This window comes from Arvicanthis niloticus, chromosome 22 (genome assembly GCF_011762505.2).
Source record: "Arvicanthis niloticus isolate mArvNil1 chromosome 22, mArvNil1.pat.X, whole genome shotgun sequence".
NCBI lineage: Eukaryota > Metazoa > Chordata > Mammalia > Rodentia > Muridae > Arvicanthis > Arvicanthis niloticus.
The window spans coordinates 8,021,576-8,044,234 of NC_133429.1; the positions used below are offsets into that span (position 1 = coordinate 8,021,576).

General features: G+C 45.1%; 1 protein-coding gene across 3 annotated transcripts in view; it reads left to right on the plus strand.

Moving 5' to 3' along the window:
* The window catches only part of Abtb3 (ankyrin repeat and BTB domain containing 3), a 269,392-nt gene that overhangs the window by 146,810 nt on the left and 99,923 nt on the right, over window positions 1–22,659 (plus strand). For all 3 annotated transcript variants that reach the window (XM_076919804.1, XM_076919806.1, XM_076919805.1), the window contains exon 2: window positions 7,874–8,023. In XM_076919804.1, coding sequence (XP_076775919.1) covers window positions 7,874–8,023 — 150 coding nt within the window. The remainder of the gene's footprint in view (window positions 1–7,873; window positions 8,024–22,659) is intronic.

The window sequence follows — 22,659 nt, forward strand, 5'->3', positions numbered from 1 at the left end:
CCGCTAATGCTTGCTGAATGAGAGAATGAGCTAAGCTTTTAACCCTTGATTTTTCTTGCTTCTCCTGTTAGTTCTCTCATGCCACCAGTGTTAGAGTCACACCAACATCCCCATTGTCTCTGTGCCTTGCCTCTTATACAAAGTCTCTAGAGCAGCATAACTTCCACTGTGCACTAAGCCCAGAGAGAAGCTAGCCCTAGCTCATCCCTATCTGGGCAGGAGGAAAAGCTGGCTGCCTGTGGCTCACAGAGGGAAGGACAGCTTGTGGTGTCACCTCCTGCTTGTGACTCCGTTCTACCTGTCCTGCCTCTCTGTGTCTCTGCTTCTGGCAGCCTCCACTGTCCTTCTCACTGTCTCCCTGACTGCCTGGACTGGAAGTTCCTCAAAAGCAAGGCCTGAAGCTTCTTCAACTCCTTGACATTCCAAGTCGGACTCAGAAGGATAACCTTGAATTTGCTAGACCAGTGGAAGTGGGGACGGAGGTGGGAAGAAAGGGCTGGAGATGCAGTGTGAGATCACTGTTTCTAGAAATTGGGCTGGGAATGGAGAGAAAAACACAGTGCCTTATAAGTGAAGGTTGAGATTGTGGCCCCTAAATAAAGTCCTCTGTGATCTGCACTTACAAGGGCCTCTGCACCCTCTGCTCGCCCGCACCTCCCCCACATGCTGAGCACCTGCCTCTGGGCCTTTGTTCCTCCCTGGACTGTCCTCCAACAACAATTATAATGATAATAGCAGCGGCCATTATTGAGCTATTTATAGAGAGCAGGCTGTATTTCACCGTTTAATCTTCCAGCGGCACTGTGACGGTTATGCTAGGATGTTCTCCGTTAGTTATTCTATAGTATTCCCAAGGAATGCGGTGCTTCAGGGGACGCTAACTAAATGCATCAGTGCTGCGGGCCAAACCCGGCCTCCAGAACTCAGAACTCAGAACTCTTTGAACTGCTCCATGGAGTCCGATTCTTAAAATCCCAGCTGGTGCTGAGTCCCTAGGAAGCATCCGAAACTGAGGCTGCCTTGGGCTTGCCTGGGGCGGCTTCACAGGACCACATAGGATGGAGTCTGACCTCTGCTGTTCCTTCTACAGTATTCCAGCAGGTGGAGGTCTGTGTTCACAGCTAGGCTGGAGGCCTGGGGCCTCGGCCAGGGCCGGGAATTTGCATTTTCTGAAGGTCAGCACGCCCTTCCTTAAACAGGTTTTAGACTACACATCTCAGTGTACTCTGGTACCCATTTCTAGAAAGAGTCTACATTTATGTTCTCTCCACTCTCATTCTTTTTTTTATTTATTTTTTAATTAGATATTTTATTTACACTTCAGATGCCATCCCCTTTCCCCATTCCCCTCCCCATTAGAAAGCCCCTATCCCATGCCCCCTCTTTCTTTTTGCACATATACATTTTTTTAAAAATATTAATCATAGGCTTTGTAAGTTTGGTATTGTTCAATCAAAGGTGTAACCCACTACCCAACCTAGATATATCAACTATCTTTGACTGGTGGAGATACATGAACATCTGCCTCCCTGTCTCCCCCTCTTTCTCTCTTTCATCACCTAGCTTCTCCTCTCCTTCTTCTCCTCCTCTTCTTACTCCTTCTCTTCCTCTCAGTACTCCTCCCACCTTAGCTCCTCCTACACATCACCCTTCCTGTTAAAATGAAACTTTTCTCTCAAAATACAATTAGAGCATAATTATGCCAATTTGTACCCGTGAGGTACAAGATAGACCTAATACCCAGTCCAACATTTTGTTGACTAACCAGAACCTCTGTCATCTATCCTAACTAAAACACTTAGTTCTGAACCTGGCTTTTTCCTTGGCTTTAGGATGAATGTCAGTTGATGACCATCCACTCAAAGCTTTTCTCTCAAGGTAAATAGCCAGAATTGGCTATGAGGTCCACTGTCATTCTTAAGTGCCCTGGGTTCAATATTTTTAAGAACCATCTCTGAAAAGGAAATTCATTCTTGGGCAAACCATGAGCCAGAAACTGCTAAAGCTAGCAGAAAGGGGGCCTGTTTCACACAGACAGAGGGCTCACTAAGCCAGTCCTACATCTGCTTCCTGCTGCCAAGTCTTTTAAAATAAAAGGGGAGCTCCAAGGTGGTATATCGAAAAAAAAAAATTAAAAAAAAAAAAAAGCTCTGACTTTTAATTTGTTTCTTCATAAATCTAACAGTAAAAGGAAGCCTTCTAGCAGCGACTGGGTTATTGACTTCCTAAATCTTTAGCTCCAAAGAACTTCATTTACTTACTTTATAAGCAAACATTTATCGACTCTGTTCGCTGTGCCAGCTTGTCCATATATCTACCCCATTTCTGACTCTCCACCAGCCATGACGAAAGCAATATCAAACCCTGCAAAGGGTGGAATGGGGCCAGGGGAGCCAAGTCGGAGCCTGGCAACCCCCATGGAAGGTAGTGAAGTGGGCATGAGCACCCGGCCATGTCTCTTCGGAGGCTCCTTCCTTCCTGTTTGCTGGTAAAGCCGTGTCTGCTGGCAGGACTCTTGCTTTCAGCGGCTCACTTACTCAATGGAAGACCGAGTCCAGGTTGGCAGCCAGTGCCAAAACAGTCTACTCTCCTCTTGCAGCCAGAGGCAGATGAGGCAGAGCCCAAACCTGGGCCAAGAGTACCAGACCCTCGTTGTCCCCCCCACCCTCAGTACCGCATATGCATCTCCTGATTCTGACTCCTTCTGTTGCTATATCACAACTCTCGGTTACTTACATGAAGCACCAAAAATAGACAACCTATAGGCAAAGAGTACCAAGCCACAGTAAGTGCTGTGGTTATGGTTCAAAGGAAGACGATTCAAATCCAGAGACTGTCCTAAACAATTACCTTTTGGTGCCTCCAAATCATCATATCATCATAATTAATAATAATAGTAATAATAAATAATGGGATTTCTTGTGTTGTTGTGTTTATAAAAAGATAAGGAGAGGAGGGGTATGTTCTGTGGAGGTGTGGTGAGGTGTGGGGGAAGGGGGTGTCTCAGCCAGCCCATGCCAAGGCATCCCTTCCTCCTGAGGGACCAGCCACAGGATGGTATAGTATAGAAGAGAGTTTATTCAGGGCATGGGGAGGGGAGTTAGGAGGGCAGTAGAGGCAGAGAAAGGCAGAGAGAGTAGAGAAGTAGAGGAGTAGAGGCCGACCTTGAACACATGGAGAGGAGGGGGATGAGAAACACAAGAGGGAACAAGAGAACAAGAAAGGAGCAAGAGAGTGAGGAGGGGACAAGCAGTCCCTTTTGTAGTGGGTCAGGCCTACCTGGCTGTTGCCAGGTAACTGTGGGGCAGAGCTTAGACAGAATGCTCTCACAAGTGTGACTGTGAGAATTCAAATAAATTTTAATGTAAATATAGAAAGTACTTGGTACAGTGCCAACTGAGTTGGTACTCAGTAAACCTTAGCTTGCCTCCTTCTAGATTGTCACCATCACCAGCATCACCCCCGAGGGTGAGTAGATGAAGGCTGGGTGCTGGCTAGTCTGGGTTTCTCCTCATGAGGAAGTACATCCCTGACCCAGGTCCAGTGATAAAAACAGAGGAAGGTGGGGCACTCTGTTTGCCACGGGGCCATGCTGTGTACCTCAGAAGGGAAGCAGGCTGAGAGAGCAGCATATCTGATGTCCTCCATGACAGAGGAGGTGCTGGACACAGCAAGTCCAAGATCCAGTGCAGAGTAGAGCCTTTTGCATTTTATGTTCTAGGTGACTTGACCAAAAGATTCTCTTTCTCCAGTCACACCAGATTTTGGAAAGAGGGTTCTCACTGAATCCAGATACTAACGAGATAAGACTTAACATTTGGTAGGGTGGTGTCTATGAAGCTCTCACACGGGAGGCCGGAGGGTCTCAGTCTGTTGCTATGTTTAATCATCACAATAAACTCACAGTGTTCACCGGTTAGCTGCTCTCAGCAGGGAGGGAAGCTGTCTGGAGCCTGGAGAAGTTTTATCCAGTCTGAGAAATAACTCCGTTCTGTGGGCCACGCCCTGCTAGTCTTTCTGCACCTCAGCACCAGCCATGAGCAGAAACCTTGATGGGTGTGGCAGTGGTGGCACTCAAAGGCATGGACTGGTTGTAGTTTTGGGGGGCATCAACCTTTTTTGGGGCTTTGAATGCACTCCTTCCTCAGCCAAATGGAAAATACACAGAATCTCATGAAGACAGATTTCTCCGGGGAAGTCGCTCTCTCTCTCTCTCTCTCTCTCTCTCTCTCTATCTCTCTCTCTATCTCACTCTCTCTCTCTCTGTCTCTCTCTCTCTCTCTCTCTCTCTCTCTCTCTCTCTCGCTCTGTGTGTGTGTGTGTGTGTTGTGTGCATGTGTGTGTACACAATGGTGATTGTGCATGTGTTTACATGCATGTACATGTGTGTACATGTGTGTATAGTCACTATTAATACTCCTCTATCAATATCATCATCATCATCATCATCATCATCATCATCATCATCATCATTATTATTATTATTATTATTATTATTATTATTATTATTATACAAGATCTCTCCCTGAACCTAGAGCTCACTGATTTGGCTGGGCTGGCTGGCTAGCAAGTTCCTGTCTACACACATGCACACACACACACACACCAGGGCTAGGGTTGCAGGTGCATGCTGCCATATCTGGCTTTTACATGCCTTTTTCAGGTCTTCATGGTTACAACAAATATTTGGCCAAATGAGCCATTTCTTCCACCCCTCTGAACTTTGATTGTGAATTGAATCGTAATCACCAAGCCATCCTGTCCACAATAGGCTTGCTTCAGACACTAAAAAATGTTGCTTGGGCCTTCTTATTCACCTAGATACTTTTTTTCATTAGAAAAAAATAATTATTTCAGTTTATGTGTAAAACCCTATGTGGTGGTTTGAATGAAAATGGCTCTGTGGGCCCATAGGGTGGCATTGTTAGGAGGTGTGGCCTTGGTGTGGCCTCTTGGAGGCAGTGTGTCACTGTAGGTGGGCTTTGAAGTTTCAGAAACTCAAGTCAAGTCCATTGTCGATCTCTGAGGCCTGCCACTTAAGGTATAGAACTTTGGGCTCCTTCTCCAGAACTGCTTCTGCCTGTGTGTCTCCAAGCTTCTTGCCACAACAATAATGGACTAAACCTCTGAACTGCAAGCCAGTCCCAATGAAATGGTTTCTTTTATAAGAGTTGCTGTGGTCATGGAGTCTTGTCACAGCAATAGAATCCTAAGACACTATATATGGAGTTCTCCAAAAGAAAATAAAACATAATATATAATCTTTGCATAATAGATCAATTACAGATTTTGCAAATCTCTGTCATCTAGTTCTTAAGGCTTCTTTGAATAAATGACATTTCCACATTTGAATTTCATAACTCTCCAAAAGGACAAGCAATTCCAAGGGGGATTGTTCATCTGAGTGATGAACAGTGAGGAAATCCAGAGCTGGTGTTTGTATGCCAACTTTCATCTCAGGTGGATGTGTGGAGAACCTTTCTGCTTAGCACATGAAAGACAGCCCAGCGGGTCTCATTTCACATCCCCCTCCCCAGCAGCCCCAGAAGAAAGATAAATCCAGTGCTTTATCCCACCATCCATTCCCCACCCCCACCTCACACTGGGGTTCTCTGACCTGTCTGAGGTCAAGCTAGGATGAAGCTCAGAGTTCTTTCTCCTGTGCCCTTGATCCCTGTGGAGCAGCATGCAGGCAGGAGATCTGGGTTAACCCACAGCCAATGTTGAAAACCACAGGCTCATGAAAACCTTAGGCACCCCTGAGGACCTGTGCTGATACTGGTCCGCCCCCTCCCTCTAGTGTTCAGGACTTCACTCTTGGCTCTCTAAGCCCTTAGATTATGTTCCCCTCTACCCACAAGCGAGGGGTCCATGAACCCTAACCTCACTTTTTAGTCCTGGTCATGATTTTCTGGCATCAGGTATTGACCTCTTCAAGGGGATAGGAGGTCTGTGTGTTAGAGCCACAGACATCAGAGACCTCAGGTGAAGGATAAACTCAAGATTTTCTGCCATGGCAGCAGCTGCTTGGTCCAGCCTCTGACCCTCAGGTTGGTGTGGTGAGGAAATCAGAGGACTCAAGGCCTCCCTTGAGGGAAGGTGTTAGAGGCAGAAGGGTTTTTTGCATAGTGGGACCTTTCTATAGGTCTGGTCTTCCCGGTCTAAAAACTGAAAGATCCCCAAGTGTCCAGTGAAGAGTGAGGCTGTATTGGCCTGTCTGCCAGGCTGTGAGGTTTCCCAAGCACACTGCCTGTTTCAACACTTTCGTAGGTCCTCAACTCACGTAAGGGGCCACCCCTCCATCTTTTTTTTTTTTTTTTTTGATACTAAAGGGAAAAACAAAGTAGAGGCTGGGTCACACAATAAGGACAGGCAGTTTTCTGTGGAAGATTTTTGAAGGCAGCCCATGAGAAGCATATTGTGTGTGCTGGGCTGTGACATGAAGATCAGCCTTTAGAGCTACAAAGTGTTTGACACATAAGCAGTTGGAGAAGAGGCTTTAATGGAAATTGTCTGATAAATTTCTGCGCTAAATGAGTATTAAAACGGAATGAGCCTTTGTATCCTTCAGCCACTGTCACCATACATTCAAAACGATGGTGGCTCTAGCTGCCTTCCCCCCACCCCCCACCCCCAGACTCAGCCTGAGTGGCAGAATCTGGGTGGGGCTACTGAGATCTGTGATCTGAGCTGGGTGGAGAGTGAAGCTGGGCTCACTGGCTTATTTTGGCTTCCTTTCCCTCTGCCAGTTGACCAACGTCACGTACGTCATTCGGCACCTGTACTTGTCGAGCATGGGTTAACGTTCCCAAGTTATTTGTGAGCATTTGATGGTGTGTGTGTGTGTGTGTGTGTGTGTGTGTGTGTGTGTGTGTGTGACCTTCCTTAAGCGAGCAAGGCTACCTGGGGTATGTTCTGTTCGATATAAAGGCAGAGCTCAAGAAAGCAATTGCAATGGCATAGGCACCTTTCAGGCTCAGATTCTATCCTGTCTGTTAACTTAGCCTTGACCAAAATAAGTCAATTAATCAGACTTGAAATTCAAGGGACACACTCCTTCCTGGGGTGATTAACAATGCCTCTGGGTAAGCCACATAGTTACAATATAGGTCCTCACTAAGTGTTTACTGAGCCGAAAGGGAGGGATGAATATTGTGTTCTAGAAATTTCTGTGGGCGTTCATAGTACAAGCACAAATCCTGGGGACTTAGCTCTGACCCCACCCCACCCCCATATACATCACTACGGAGAAATCCTGAAGTCTGGTCTCCCAGATCACAGGCCATGCATACCAGTTACATGTATTTAACCAATGAAGAAGGTCCTCAAAGGCCACCACCCGCAGGGACTGCCCTTCCCCATCCCCCAATGCTTGGGCTGTCTCTAGAAGAAAGGATTAGAAAGTGATCTCTGGGTTCAGGAGAAGCACTTCTTAGCGGACAGATTCCCTGCCAGGCCTGAGAACAATTCTCTTCATGATATATGGAAATACAGTGTCCAGACCAAGGCTCACATGGTTGTTAAATCAGCATCCATGTCTAAAGGGGTCCAGGGCTTGGGATGCAGCTCGGTTGGTTTCTGTTTGCCTAGCATGGATGAAGCCTGGGTTTGATTCCCAGCACTGAATAAACTGGACAAGGTTGTGCACACCTGTAATCGCAGCACTCAGGACGTAGAGGTGGGAGAATTAGAAGCTCAAGGTCACCCTTGGCGCATAATGAGTTCAGGGCCCACGCCAGTGGGAGCTCTATATGCTACCTGTCTCAAAAGAGGCTGGAGGCCCAGAGTGTGGGTACCCGTCTCAGCTTCTGACAGAGTTTGGCTCCTCCCGATGGATGAATTGAAAAGTAATGAATTGTTATCTTCACTGCAGGTGTGCTGAGCCTGCCAGAGAGCCTGAACCTGCACCGAGACCCACAGCGGCCCAGCAAGCCGGGAGAGCTACCCATGTTCAGTCAGTCGGAGCTGAGGACCATCGAGCAGTCCCTGCTGGCCACGCGGGTGGGCAGCATCGCCGAGCTCAGTAAGTGGACACTGTCGCTGTCTCCTTAGCCTGGTGCCCAACCAGGTGGTGCATTCTCACCCCTGTAAAACCATAACTCTCTAGGGACCCTTTTCGTACTAGTAAAGCAAACCACGAGAGGAGACAGGGTAGCTTAGAAGGCAAGCATCTGGGCTCTGGAGAGACGAATAAACAGCCAAGAGCCCCTGCTGCTCTTGCAGAGGTTTCTAATTCAGTTCCTGATGCCCATGTCAGAGGTTCACATCGACCTGTAACTCCAGCTTCAAGAGTTCGATCACCTCTTCTGGCCTCCAAGGTTGCCCTCACACTAATTCAGGTATACAGAGGCAGGGATTAGAGAGAGGCCTTTATTTCTCACAGCTCTAGAGGGCAGGAAGTTCAAGGTCAGAAATTCAGCTTCTGGTGATGGCTCTCTACCCAGCCTACAGTTGATACCTTCTCAATGGGCGGTGGGGTGCCCTCTTCCTATGAGGCCTAACATGAGGGCCCCACTCCCTTGGACTTGCCCAACCCTAAACATCTGCCAAATGCCCCGCTGTCTAACACCATCACACTGCAGGGCTGAGGCTTCCACATGTGAACTGGGGAGGATGAACGCATTCAGTTCATTGGTCCATAGCAATTTTCATCCCTTATAGATAGCTCGTAAGTGTTATGCCCAGCACCTGCCATCCTCCAGCATACTTGATGCATTTGTGTTTCCATGGTCTCCTTACTGAGGCACAATTCACACAAAGCTTACCTACGCATCCAGCTCAGTCAGTTTTTAATATATTTACCAAGTTGCGCAGCCATAACCACAGTCTGTTTTAGACCATTTTTATTACTCCAATTGAAAACCCAGTGCAACAGTCGCCTCCCTCCCATCTCCCAGTCACACTCCACATTTAACTTCTTTGCTTTTTGCGCTGCCTTTCTCCCTACTTTCTCCCTGCTGGAATCTGTCCTCCCCTCCTGACAGGACAAATGTTTGATGTGTTCACTGACAGAACAGTATCAGATAGATAGATAGATAGATAGATAGATAGATAGATAGATACATACATACATACATACATACAAAGATAGATAGATACGTAGATAGATAGATAGATAGATAGATACATACATACAAAGATAGATAGATACGTAGATAGATAGATAGATAGATAGATAGATAGATAGATAGATACATACATACATACATACATACATACATACAAAGATAGATAGATACGTAGATAGATAGATAGATAGATAGATAGATAGATACATACATACATACATACATACATACAAAGATAGATAGATAGATAATATATAGATAGATACATGGATGGATAGATAGATAGATAGATAGATAGATAGATAGATAGATAGCATCTGGACCTCAGGAAGTATGAAGCACAGAAGAAAGGAGGTCAAGAAAGAAGAAAAGGAGGAGGGCCACAAAAAAAAGTATAAAATAAATAATGGAGGATGTGATGGTCAATTGTGCTAACTTGATTGGATGAAAAAATGCCCAGGGAGGACCACTGAGGGGCCTCAGTGGGTGGAGGTGCTGCTGCCAAGACTGATAACCCAAACTCCATCCCCAAGGCCCTCATGGTAAAAGAAGAGAACCGTCTCCTCAAGTTGTCCTCCAACATTCCCCATGCATGCATTGGAACATGAACATTCACACACATAGTACACAAATAAATAAGTGTAAAAAAATAAGAAATGTCTAGGGGATTAGGAAACATTCTTCTAGGTGTAACTGTCATGGTGTCTTGTTTTTGCCATTCTTGATTTTCTGCACAAGCCCATGAGACCAAGAGAGGACATAGAAGGTTTCAGAGGACTGAATCCTGTGAGCCAAAGTAATCTTTCCTCTCTCATCTCTGTCTCATCTTTGTGAGTTATCAAAGAATAACTCACACAGAGGAATAGTCAAAGTTGGAGTATTCCAGGTTTGAAGAATATTTGCTTATATATGCCCTGATTCAGGCTTGTGCCCTCCAGCCAGCCCCACCAAATTCCTTTCCTCTCTGTTGCTGTGATAAAGTAAGTGCACAGGACCAAAAGCAGCCTAGAGCAGGAAAGGAGTTATTTCAGTGTCCACTTCCCAGTCACATTCCATCACTGAGGAAGTCCAGGCACAAACTCAGGTAGGAGCCCGGAGGCAAGACCTGAAGCAGAGGTGGGGTGGGAGGCGCTGCTTACTGGCTTGCTCCCTTAGCTCATGTTCAACCTGCTTTCTTATATAACTCAAGACTACCTGCCTGGGGATGGCACCACCCACAGTGGGCTAGGCCTTGCCACATCAATCAATCAACAGTCAAGAGAGTCCCCACACAGACAAGACCACTGGGCCATCTAGTCTGAGAATTACCTGAGAAATCCCTAGTTGGAATCCTCTTGAGTTGACAATAAAAACTAACCAGGACACCAAGCAAAGGAAAATACTTGTATTTACTCAAGACTCTCAGTTGACTGTTAAACAGTTTAGCTGTCTTTCTGTTCCTGGTGGGACTGGAGTGTTGATTTCTATACAACTAAACTGTGCAGAAATTGATACAGCAATCGAAGCAGATCCTGAGCAGTATGAAGCTTCTGGACCCAAAACCCAGCCTGCACCTCCGATAGAGGAGTCCCTGACCCACCCAGGACATGACCTCCCATGGGGACACGCTGCATCTTTGTGATAGCAAGCCATGGGGAGAGCAGGAGACTATCTCTGGCACTGAGTTCATTACTTTTCTTTCACTGTAACAAAATACCCAACAGAACAACTCAAGAGAAAAGGGTCTGTTGGGGCCCACAGCTTCAGAGGGTACCATCCCTGGCAACTTGGTTCTGTGTTTCTTGACTGGTTGTGAGGGAGAATACCATGGTGGTAGGATTATGTGTCCAAGGGGCCTTTTTACCTCCTTGCAAACAGGAAGCCAAGAACAAGACAGGAGGAAAACAGGAAAATGATAACTTCAAAGACCCATCCCCAGAAACTACTTCTTCCACCTAAGTTTCACCTTCAGAGGTTTCTAGAACCTTCTAAGACAGCACTACAGGTCAGGAGCCAAACCTCCAACAAATGAGTACTTTAAGTGAGGCATACCTCACATTAACAGTCATAAGATAGCTGCTTTCCTGGCCTCTGTGTTGAGAGGTTGGATTCCTATCCTTTCAGACCCCTGAAGCCAAGAGATGTCCCTAATAACAGTATCTTCTGACTCCTGGCTGTGTGGTTAATCCAAAGCTTATTTGTGACATGCTCCCATTGAGAGTCTGGTGATGTCTAGAGAGCCTGCCTTAGAACATTTTTTAATGCATAAGATACAAAACTACAAAAAAGCCCAAATTTTTTGCATTTAAATCATGGTATAGCGTGTGTGTGTGTGTGTGTGTGTGTGTGTGTGTGTGTGTGTGTGCATTTATTTTTGTTTTATGTATATGAGTATTTTGCCTACATGGTCATATGTGCAACACATACATGAAGTACCTGAAGAGGCCCAAAGAGGGCATCAGATCCCCTAGAACTGGAGTTACAGATGGTTGTTAGCCACCATGTGGATGCTGGGAACTGAACTCAGGTCTTCTGGAAGAGCAGCAAGTGCTCTTAACCACTGAACCATCTCTTCAACCCCCATATTCTAAGATTTGATTAGCACATGATATAACAGGATCTAGCAGTAAGTCTAATGGCCACATAATTCTGAGGTTGTAATATTTATGAATACCATTCTGAGGTATCCACAAGAAAGTGATGGATGTTTGCATTTTAACACACTGCCAGGGTGTCTTCAGAATGAGCAAAGCCTCCATATAATACCATTGAGAAGCGTTGCCAGAAGACAGAATACAGAAGACATTTGGACCTTCTCCTTCTGAGAAATACCCTTGTCCTTCCAGCTGTAGAATCTGACTATAGGGTTTTGTCTGACTGTATATATACATGTATATATACAGTATATATATATATACATATATACATGTATATATATATATACTGTATATATACATGTATATATGTATCACACACACATATATGTATGTACATTACTTGGGAGGAGGCCACCACACGGTGTAGGCCACATGCTGTCTTGTTGGGTCTCCCAAGTTAGTACCAGGGCTAGGAAGATGACTTCATCAGTAAAGTGCTTCTCAAGCAAGTATGAGGACCTGAGTTTGGATCCTATACACACACACACACACACACACACACACACACACATTTAACATGTACAAAGGTTAGACCTGAAGGGCCTCAAAGGGCCTACCAGCCTCTGTTCAAAGAATTTGCTAAGCAAATCCATGGTTCACTTAAGCAGGCAACCCGAGGGAGCAGCGTGCTGCAGAAATTGTTTTTAAGGATAATTTGCTGTGTAAATTAAACACCGTCGTCATTGGATGTTGACTTTCATGTGTGAATTGTTGGCACACAAATGGGTGTTGCTAATTGCAAGTATATTTTGTGTGTTCATTAAATTGGGCCTGAAGTCGGTGTGCAGACGTGCTCTGATAAAACCCAGCATAGACAGAAGGTAATAAGAATCTTCTCTTCAGATCTGACTGTAATTTAGGCTGGCCTACTCTGTGGTCTTAGTCAACACAGACCAGCTCTCTCTGTGGACACAGAGAGCTGTTCTTCCTATTCAGAGGTTGTTCTGTCCAGGAGGGTGGTAGAAACCACTGTTTCTGCAGCAGAGGTGAGAATCCCACCTCTTGAAACAGTCTCATGGGTGAAAGATTCAAGAGCAGAGCCCCTTCTTAATAGCTAATAATGATATTAGCAGCAACTGACGTCTGTGGAAGTAGGTGCCACGCTGGCTGATCTAGACTGTTAACCTGAGGAAATGAGAAAGAATCACCATGGAAACACACCTCTGGGCGTGTCTGTGAGGATGTTTCCATAAAGGTTTAACCGAAGAAGGGAGACCTACACTGAATGTAAACCATCCCATGAACTGAGGTCCTGGGCCGACTAAGAAGAAAACAAGCCCAGCCCCGGCCCCGGCCCCAGCCCTCCCTGCTTCCTGCCTGCAGACACAGTGCAACCATCTGCTCCAAGCCACCACCCTGCCTTCCCAACCATGATGGACTAGCCTTTCAAACTGTAAGCCAGAATAAACACTTTCTTTGTTGAGTGTTTTGTCACAACATCAAGTAATAATTAATATGGGTGCGGTGATAAATCTGCAGATGCACTTTTGATGTATTGTCCCTACTCTGTGATCTGGCAGAAGAAGCAAGAGGAGGGTGAGTAATAATTCCTCCATCAGCCTCACCTGTGATCCTAAGGGCTGGAAATTGCACCCAGGCTTCAGAAGGTAACCGTACCACACATCACCATAGAACCATTCTCCTACTAGGGGCATGTCAATAGGTACCCACTCAGACCCCAGAGACCCCTCCATGAGGATGGGGTACCAGTTGGAGCTATGTTTCTCCAGCTCTGAGAACCTGCAATTTGCTCTGAGGGTATACAGGCTCTGGACTTACCCAACATTCAGAAAGGTCGCCAAGTCCCTGAGGAGGGGACCAGCCCTGAAAGCTGGGGTGTCTTCCCATGCCACCTTGCCATTTCTTCAGTAAATCATATTAAGATTCAGATCTGCATTAAGCCACTGGAATGCCTGGAGCCTCACCTTTATTCCTCCTGTTACCTTGCTTTACTTTTTAATCCTGAAAGTTTCCCAGAGGCATATATTGAAAGCTTATCTTCCAGACCTTGGTCAGTGGGGGTGGGGTGTCCTTGAAGGGAATACTGGGATACCAGTCCTTCCTGTCTGTCTTGCTTGTTCTTTGCTGCTGCAAAGTGAAGATGACTCTTCTACCTCATGCTCCTTCCATGAGATAGTGAGCTTTCACAGACCCAAAGTAGTAAAGTCAAGAGACCATAGACAAAATTAATTCCCCATGTAAGTTGATTATGTGAAGTGTTTCCTTACTGTGGTGGAATGCTGACTGACATATCATCTTAGAATAAAAACACTCACCATTTCTGGATGGTCACTGTGTAAAGTACATGGCACACACTCCAGGCTTTATTAGTATTCCCATTTCACAGATAACAAAAACTGGGTGTGAGGAAAAATCATTGTCTTGCCCAAGGCATGAACAACCAGAAAGTAGAAAACAAGTCTTAGTTCAAACGGTTTTCTTTGTCATCTCTGCTGTGTCTGAAGAAGCTTTGTATTCCGAGTGCCTCGTATGCCACCCACAGCTCAGCAAATGTCCCTAGAATGAGAAATTAATAGCCTGAAGTGAACTACACACGAAGAGTGAAGAATATGCAGTAGGTTGGGGGCTCAAAGAAAAATCCAGACTAATATCAAGTGTTCTTCTATTGAACTTTAGAATTTGGGATCCTGGGTTGAACATGTACATGTCCTCAAATACATAATAGGGAGGTGACATCCTAAGAGAGCATGTGATCCCCACACTGACTTGGAGTCTGTGGGCAGTTGTGGTCAACCGTGAGTGTGATCCTCTCTTTCCCTCTCCTCTCCTTGCCTCTTACACCTTCCCCTCTCCTTTTCCCTCTTCTGACCCTTCCCTCTTCAAAATGAAAGGGCTGTCTATGAGTAGATTTGGGTAGAAGCAGCCATCATTGGAATGTGAGATCTTTTTCCAGGGAAGTCACCCCTGGCTCACAGCAGTCTCAGTTTCTGGGGGAGGGGAGGCTGCACGTTAGAGCTGGAGCTGGGTGTGTTCAAGAAGCTTCCCCTGGGCTGGCATGGGAGATGATTGTAGGTGATGTACAGGGCCATTTTAATTTTAATTGCTATGTATATTTCATGAGTGTGAGGAAATATTGGTTTTCCATTTATGGCACTGATATGAAGTTTCCTTTTTAAATAAATTTATTTGTATGAACAAGTGAGGCAATTTAAGGAGGAAATATTAAGTAAATAAATTGTACAAGCTGTGCACAGATATGAGAGACATCATGATGGTAATTCCCAGGTGGCTGACATTTGAGAAACACAATTACCAGTGGATGGATTCTCAGGTAGGTTGCTTGAACTGACCTCCAGCTGCCCAAGCTCAGAGCAGCTGGCGACAGACAAAATGATTTTCTGTTTGGGGCTCATGTCACAGACAGGGGAGACAGCAGGAAGCATTTATAGTTTAAAGAGTTTCAAACAGAGGTAGTGATGCTCTCACATAGGCGGCCCTCCCTAGAGATATGTTGACGGCCTCTCTGGTCCAGGGATGAAGATGGCAATGATGATGGAAATCATGTGATGACTGATAGATGCAAAAGTGTTGTCAAGGATGGAGATGGTGGTGATGGTGATGAACATGGTGATGACTAATATGATACAGCAATGTTGGTGATGATGACCATGGTGATGGCTGATATGATGTTGGTGATGATGATGGTGACCATGGTGATGACTGATATGATGTAATCATGTTGGTGATGATGATGAACATAATGATGTAATAATTTCGGTGATGATGATGGTGACCATGGTGATGGCCGATATGATGTAATCATGTTGGTGATGATGGTGATGAACATAATGATGTAATAATGTTGGTGGTGAAGGTGATGCTGCTGCTGAACATGGCGGTGGTTGAAATGATGTGACTATGTTGGCAATGGCGGAGATGATGGTGATAATGAACACAGTGATGACAAAATTTATATGATATTGATGATTAGAGATGATCATGATGATGATGAAAGTGATGCAATGGCGATGGAGATAGTGAGTTGATAATGCTGGTGATGATGAATTTACTGATAACAGAAATGATGTTGTAATGATGTTGCTGCTGCCGGTGAGGATAGAAATGATGTAATGAGGATGGTGATGGTGAAATTGATGTGAAAATGGTAGTGGTGGTGATAGTGGTGGCAATGGTAGTGATGGTACAGTAAAATAATGCTAACTGCTAATTAGGCACAAACAAGGCACCAGACTCCCCTTTGAGCACTTTTAAGCATGTGTGTGCATTTCCTCATTTATTTCTCTGAGATAAATATTGTCACTATCTCTATTTTACAGACAAGGATGCCAAGGTTGGGTATTTTATGTGTTTTCCCCTTAAACTACACAACAAATCTATCCTTCTATTCTTTTCCTTTCTCACAGAGAATTAAATTAGCTTCTTCAGAGCCACTACTAGGTAACAGCAGGTTGGGTGCTAATATGCATTGCGAAGAGCATGCTATCTGCTCTCCAGAAGAGAGTAAAAAACAGGGTGTAGTCTGTGCGTGGAAGGTTTCGTGAAGGAAGCATAAGCCTAAAGAGTTAACTGTGAAGCACTACAAAATTAGGCAGGTTTGTCTTTATTAGGGTGTGCTGTTGCAGGTAAGCAAGGGAATGAGATTCTGACCTGAGCGTTTTAGAGGGCTCCCTGGAGACCATTTGATCACCCACCAGGAGTTGTGAGGATGTGGGGAGTAACCATCCAAGTTAAGAACTCAACAAAACAGGGACCTGAGATTGCCAGGTGAGCTGAATGGTCCCAAGAAGACAGAGAGATAGTGAGACTGCAAGGCAAAGGGCACCCACACACCAGCTTTCCCAGTGCCCCCAGGAGGTGATAAGATGGCGGCAGGAGGAAAACATTGCCAACATCTCTGTCATCTCTGCCATTATTGTCATCACTCCTATTTTCCAGGCACTCCTGAGTTTTTTCATTCCTAAGTATTTCACAGGAATGTTTTTCATCTCATTAATATGTATTAATCATACATACCAGGTTTCGTTATGACATTTTCACACATGTAAATAGTATGATTTGGTAGAATTCACCCCCTATTACCGTCTCATGTTCCTCTGTCATGATTTCTGTTTTAGTTTCTTTTCAGTTGCTGTGATTTAAGAAAAAAACTATAAAAGCAACTTAAGGGATAAAAGGTTTAGTTGGCTCACAATTCCTGGTTTCAGTCTATCACTGTGGGAAATCAAGGTGGCAGGAAGTTGTAGCAGCTAGTCACATCACATCCACTGGCAAGAGCAAAGAACAATGAATTAGGGCATGCATGCTAGCTCCACTCTTCACTCTCGTACAGTCCAGAGTCCTCTGCCAAGAGGATCTTGCCACCTGCAGTGGTCAGGTCCTCCCATCAACTAAAGAACCAAAACAACCCTGTTTTGGGGAAAACATGCCCAAAAGGTCCTTCTCCCAGTTGACTGGCGTTGGGCTTTGTCAAATTGACAATGACCATTTCTAGTGGCCACCAACTGTACGTGAATCTTCAGGGCCTCATGAGCTCCTCCCTCATGAGAGCATTTGAGAGGAAGAACATTCTAGTCTGATCCTGGACAAAAGGGTAGAAAAAGAAATACCTATCCCCCAGGTGCTAGAGTCCCAGTTCAGAAATGGCAGAAAAGTTGGATACCACCCATAATCCCTCTGGGCAGAAACATCCTTGGTCAACACTCGCTTTCCCCCCTCTCAATATTTACTTTGTGCATACTTTTTAATGACATAATCCTAATCATGCTGTAAGTCATTCTGAAGTCCACACTTTCCCTACTTATCATTTTAATGAAGATTCCTCCTCACGACATTGCAGTTCTGTGTAAACAGTTTTGTTGTCCGCCTACATTTATTATTTGATCTTGTGGGTATACTAGAGGCTCTTTCTTATTATTTTTGGACATTTGTTTGTCGGATTTGGGAGCCTGTAAATAAAGTTTGGGTGCCAATCCTCGTGGATGAAGACTCTGCAGCATTTTGAATTCTAACACTGGGACACATTCCCAGAAGTGGATTACTGACTCAGGGGACTGGAGCGTTTGATAATACATTTGCTGCATAAAGCTAAATTGCTGCAAGATGGACTGAGGGCTGACCAGCTAAACTGGGCTGCCTTTGAAGGAGAAAATTGGACCACTGTGGAGAGAAAGATACAGGCACTAGCAAGAGACAGAACCTTGTCTGATCCCCCCTCCGACCTCCTCACCCTGCAACCTAGGCCTCGGGCTTCCATCCCAGCAGTGTGGACCTTTGGATTTTTTATGTGACAGCTGACCTGTGCACAGGATTTCCAGTGGGGTCCCTAACCTCAGCCCACTAGGTATCAATAGCAGCTCCATAGGTGTGAAGAGCAAAACTGTCCCCAGACTTTGCTGAATGTCTCCTGGGTAGAAAGCCAGTCCTGCTGAGAAGCACAGCTGCAAAACTGAACCACATCAATGTGTACTGCAGACACTGTGGGGGCAAGAAAGGGTGCGCTGGGTGTTTTCTTAGTGGTATTCAGAGACTAGAAGGTGCTTAGACTATTTCTGAAAACTGGGGGCAGCGGTTTCCTGAGACTGGGAGCACTTTGGACAGAAAACCTGGAGCCACTCCCAGATCTAGGAGTCTTGGTTGGTTGGTTGGTTGGTTGGTTGGTTGGATGGATGGATGGATGGATGGATGAATGGATGGATGGATAAATGGATGGATAAATGGATGGATGAGTGGGTGGGTGGGTGGATGAATGTATACATTTTCATTGTAAATATCTAAGAGGTAAATGTACAATCAACTTGATATAAAGCAAAATAGTACTGATTGTCAAAAAAACCTGTCTGATCTATTGCCATGAAATTAATTGAACTGTCAAAGGAGTTCCTGTGTGCTGAGAACCTTGCACGTGTTACATCAAAGAAATGGATCCTCATGGCGTATCCATTTCATAAATGAGGAAGGACCCTAACTCAAATCACACTGTTACACAGCATAAAGAACGTGAATTCCCCAATGACTGACTTAATACAACTGTGCTGAAATAACTCTAAAATAAGCACCCAGGGGCAAAGGCATGAGGATTCTATCCCAAAGACCCCAGAAGGGACTGTGGTGTGTGTGTGTGTGTGTGTGTGTGTGTGTGTGTGTGTGTGTGTGTGTGTGTTTGATCCTGGAGTTCAGTGATTGGAATAGACTGGCTGGCCAGGGAATCCCAGGGATGGGATTACAGGTATTGCCCTGAGCTGCTGCTGCTGCTGCCTCCTCATCCTCCTCTTCTTCCTCTTCTTCCTCCTCCTCTTCCTTTTCCTCCTCTTCCTCCTCCTCTTCTTCTTCTTCCTCCTCCTCTTCCTCCTCTTCCTCCTCTTCCTCTTCCTCCTCTTCCTCTCCTCTTCCTCCTCCTCTTCCTCCTCTTCCTCCTCCTCTTCTTCCTCCTCTTCCTCTTCCTCTTCCTCTTCCTCTTCCTCTTCCTCTTCTTCCTCTCCTCTTCTTCCTCCTCTTCCTCCTCCCCTCCTCTTCCTCCTCCTCTTCTTCCTCCTCTTCCTCCTCCTCCTCTTCCTCCTCTTCCTCTTCCTCTTCTTCCTCCTCTTCCTCCTCCTCCTCTTCATCTTCCTCCTCTTCCTCCTCTTCTTCCTCTTCTTCCTTTTCCTCTTCTTCCTCTTCTAAACATGGGGTTTGAGAAATCAAACTCAAGTCTTCATGCATCTACAGCAAGGACTTTACCAAGGGAGTCACCTCCCTGGTCCATCTTGGCTGGATTTTGGTTGGCTTTGTTTTGCAAATAGCTGGATAGGGACAAAGACATTGAGGTCCTTAGCCAATCAGCCAACAGGAAGCCCTTAGATATATATTTGTTGATGTCCACAATGGAACCACATCTGAGGTTCTGGCTCCTATCATCTTTGCAGCTTCCAAACACAATGTTTACCACCCTGCTGCTCCCAGAGACTCAGCATTCTGCTATCCCCCAACCTTGTTTGAGCACTCACTCTTCAGTGCAACAGACTACCTTTTCTGTTCCCCCACACGTAAAGGTGCCCTGGGGGACTTCCTGCCCTTCCTGGCTGCCTCTTTCTCTTCCTTTGTTGTTTTTCCAAGCTTCATGGAATGAAGAAAGGATAGACTGGCTCTGGAATCAGCACTGAGTCAGGAACAGAATTTAGTTTCATCACAGAAGTCGTCACTGGGGTGTCCAAGATCAAAGTGCGGCCTCAGGAGCTGCTCCCCACCACAGACATGTGCCTATCATTTTCCTAACACATCAGTAAGTAGAAAAGCAAGAGAAGGGCGTTCTCAATGCAAACACAGAGAGGACTTTTCTTTCCTGTTACTCTGTTTTATCAATGACCTCAGTAAGTCGAATGCCCACATTGGGTAGATTTTCCTTAGTGCACTGATTTAAATGCCAGACCTACCAGGAAACATCCACATAAGCACACTCAGAAAGGCTTCACCAGCTGTCACACGCGCAGGGCAGTCCCAAATCCAGTCAGGCTGACATCTAAATTAGCCTTGGCACCTGCTGACCATGTAGTAAGCCTGTGGGTTGTACTCTAAAGCCTCCCATCAGAAACAGTAGAGTTCTGGATCTTGTTTTGAGAAAGATGGTGGAGCTGCATCTCCATCCAGAGGGAGGGACTTGAGGACCTTATGTCCTTCCAATGGAATGGACTACACTCTTGCCCGTCATCATTTATGGTGGTGACTCCTCTTTTAGATAAATAGGGAACCTAAAAGAGAGTCTACATCCCCAGAGGAAAAACTTCTGCTCCCTGTTTGGCCCCATGTTCTTGGGTTTTGAGTTCAGGTAAAGTGTATCATTGAGCAGCTCAGCAGGATGGTAGAAATGAGCAATCTCCAGGGCCTGGGTTCAGCCAGACAATACAGATGTAGTATTGGTGGAGAGAGAGAGAGAGAGAGAGAGAGAGAGAGAGAGAGAGAGAGAGAGAGAGAGAGAGAGAGGAAGGAGAGGAAGGAGAGAAGAAGGAGAAAGGAGGAAGGAGAGGAAGAGGAAGAGGAAGAGGAAGAGGAAGAGGAAGAGGAAGAAGAAGAAGAAGAAGAAGAAGAAGAAGAAGAAGAAGAAGAAGAAGAAAAAGAAGAAGAAGGGGAAGAAGGGGAAGAAGAAGAAGAAGAAAGAAGAAAGAAAGAAAGAAAGAAAGAAAGAAAGAAAGAAAGAAAGAAAGAAAAAGAACAACAACACCTGGTGGTTCATGTCTATTGTCTTAGCACTTGGGAGGGAGGCTGAGGCAGGAGGATCCCCACAAGTCCTATCAAACCTGGACTAATAGGGAGTTCAAGGCCAGCCTAAGGAAGGGTAGGAGAGAAATGGTGATTGGTGATTTAAAAGATTTGGCTAATGTGATTTTGATCTGCAGGCCCTGAACTTGCAAGGCAGGCCAGCAGGCTAGGATTCTAATAAAAAAAAAAAAAGTGTGTGTGTGCATGTGTGTGCATGCACAAGAATATCATGCCTCATGTGTGAGTTATCCACAGAGACCAGAAGAGGGGATCAGATACTCTGGGACTAGAGTTGATGCAGCCATGGGCAGCCTGAGTAGATGCTAGGAACTGAACTCCAGTCCTCTGAAAGAGCAGTGCGGGCTTTTACTTGCTGAGCCATTTCTCTGGCCCCAATTTTAACTCAGGCTTTCAACCTGAAGAAAATTAGCCAGGACCCATCAGCATTATAGAAGTGTTCTGCTTTACTGAGAGTCTACTGATCCAAAAAAAAAAAAAATCCCATAAAAATATCTAGTCAATGTCTGACTACGCAACTTAGCTCCACAGCCCAGCTCAGTTGACACATAAAACTAGTCATTTTGAATCATACACAAGTGGCTTGAAAGGTATGGAACACACTCCACTCTACATGAAATGGCTTTAGTGGCCAGAGGCAGGGCATTAAAATACATTTATCATGTGCTGTTTTTTTCCTAAAGCCGCTTTAACGGTAATTACTTAAGAAAGGCTCTGATTGATATGAGCCTCTAAACCTCTTTTTGATACTTTGTTATTCATTTAAGAAGAAAGCAGAAGCAAAATTGAGCTGTCTTCATCAGATTTACTTTCTATTTATGGCAAGTGATGCTCATAGTCTATTTAGGAAAGTGATATAATTTTCCTCATTACATGGATGTATTTAAATACAACAAAATGACTACATTTAAAATTAAGCAAGTAGCAGCAATCATTGCTCACTTTGGCATGGTGGCATCCGTGAAGGATGGGACCATTGTCTTAGCCAGAACAAAGATGGGCTTCTGAGTGCTATCAGCCTCCCACAGGAAGATCTGCCCTTCGACCAGTAAAAACATGGAGGTGTGCCGGTATTTAGAAGCCTGACTTGAGGATGGAGAGATGGCTCAGAGGTTAAGAGAACTAGTTGCTCTTCCAGAAGGTACAATTCCCAGCACCCACATAGCAGCTTGCAACTGTCTGTAACTCCAGGATCTGACAACCTCACACACAGACATACACACAGACAAAACACCAATACATCTAAAAAATAAAATAAATTATTAAGAGTTCCTACTTCTGTTGCAGAGGACTGAAGTTCAGTTCCCAGCACCTACATTAAGTGGTTCATAACTGCTTGGAACTCCAGTTCCAGGGAATCTGATTTCCTCCTCTGGCATCTATGGGTACCATACTCATATACATAAACCCAGACTCATACACATATGCATACACATAAGCAAAAATTAAAATTTTTTAAAAATTCCAATTTCCTTGTGAGAGAAAAGAAAGAAGAACAGCATATTTTTCAAGTTTACTAATACTGAGAAGAGGGAAACAGACCGCAGTGTTCAAGAGTGTAGCTAAGTGCTTGGATTCTGATATCAGAGTCCCAGGTTCAAACCCCAGCTCTCCTCCCTTTACATGTTTACAGCTATGTAACCTTGAGAAGTAATGGAACCTCTTTGGGCTTCCATGTCTTCATCTGTAAGCAGACTTAGAGAAGTACTGTATGAAGTGCTGGA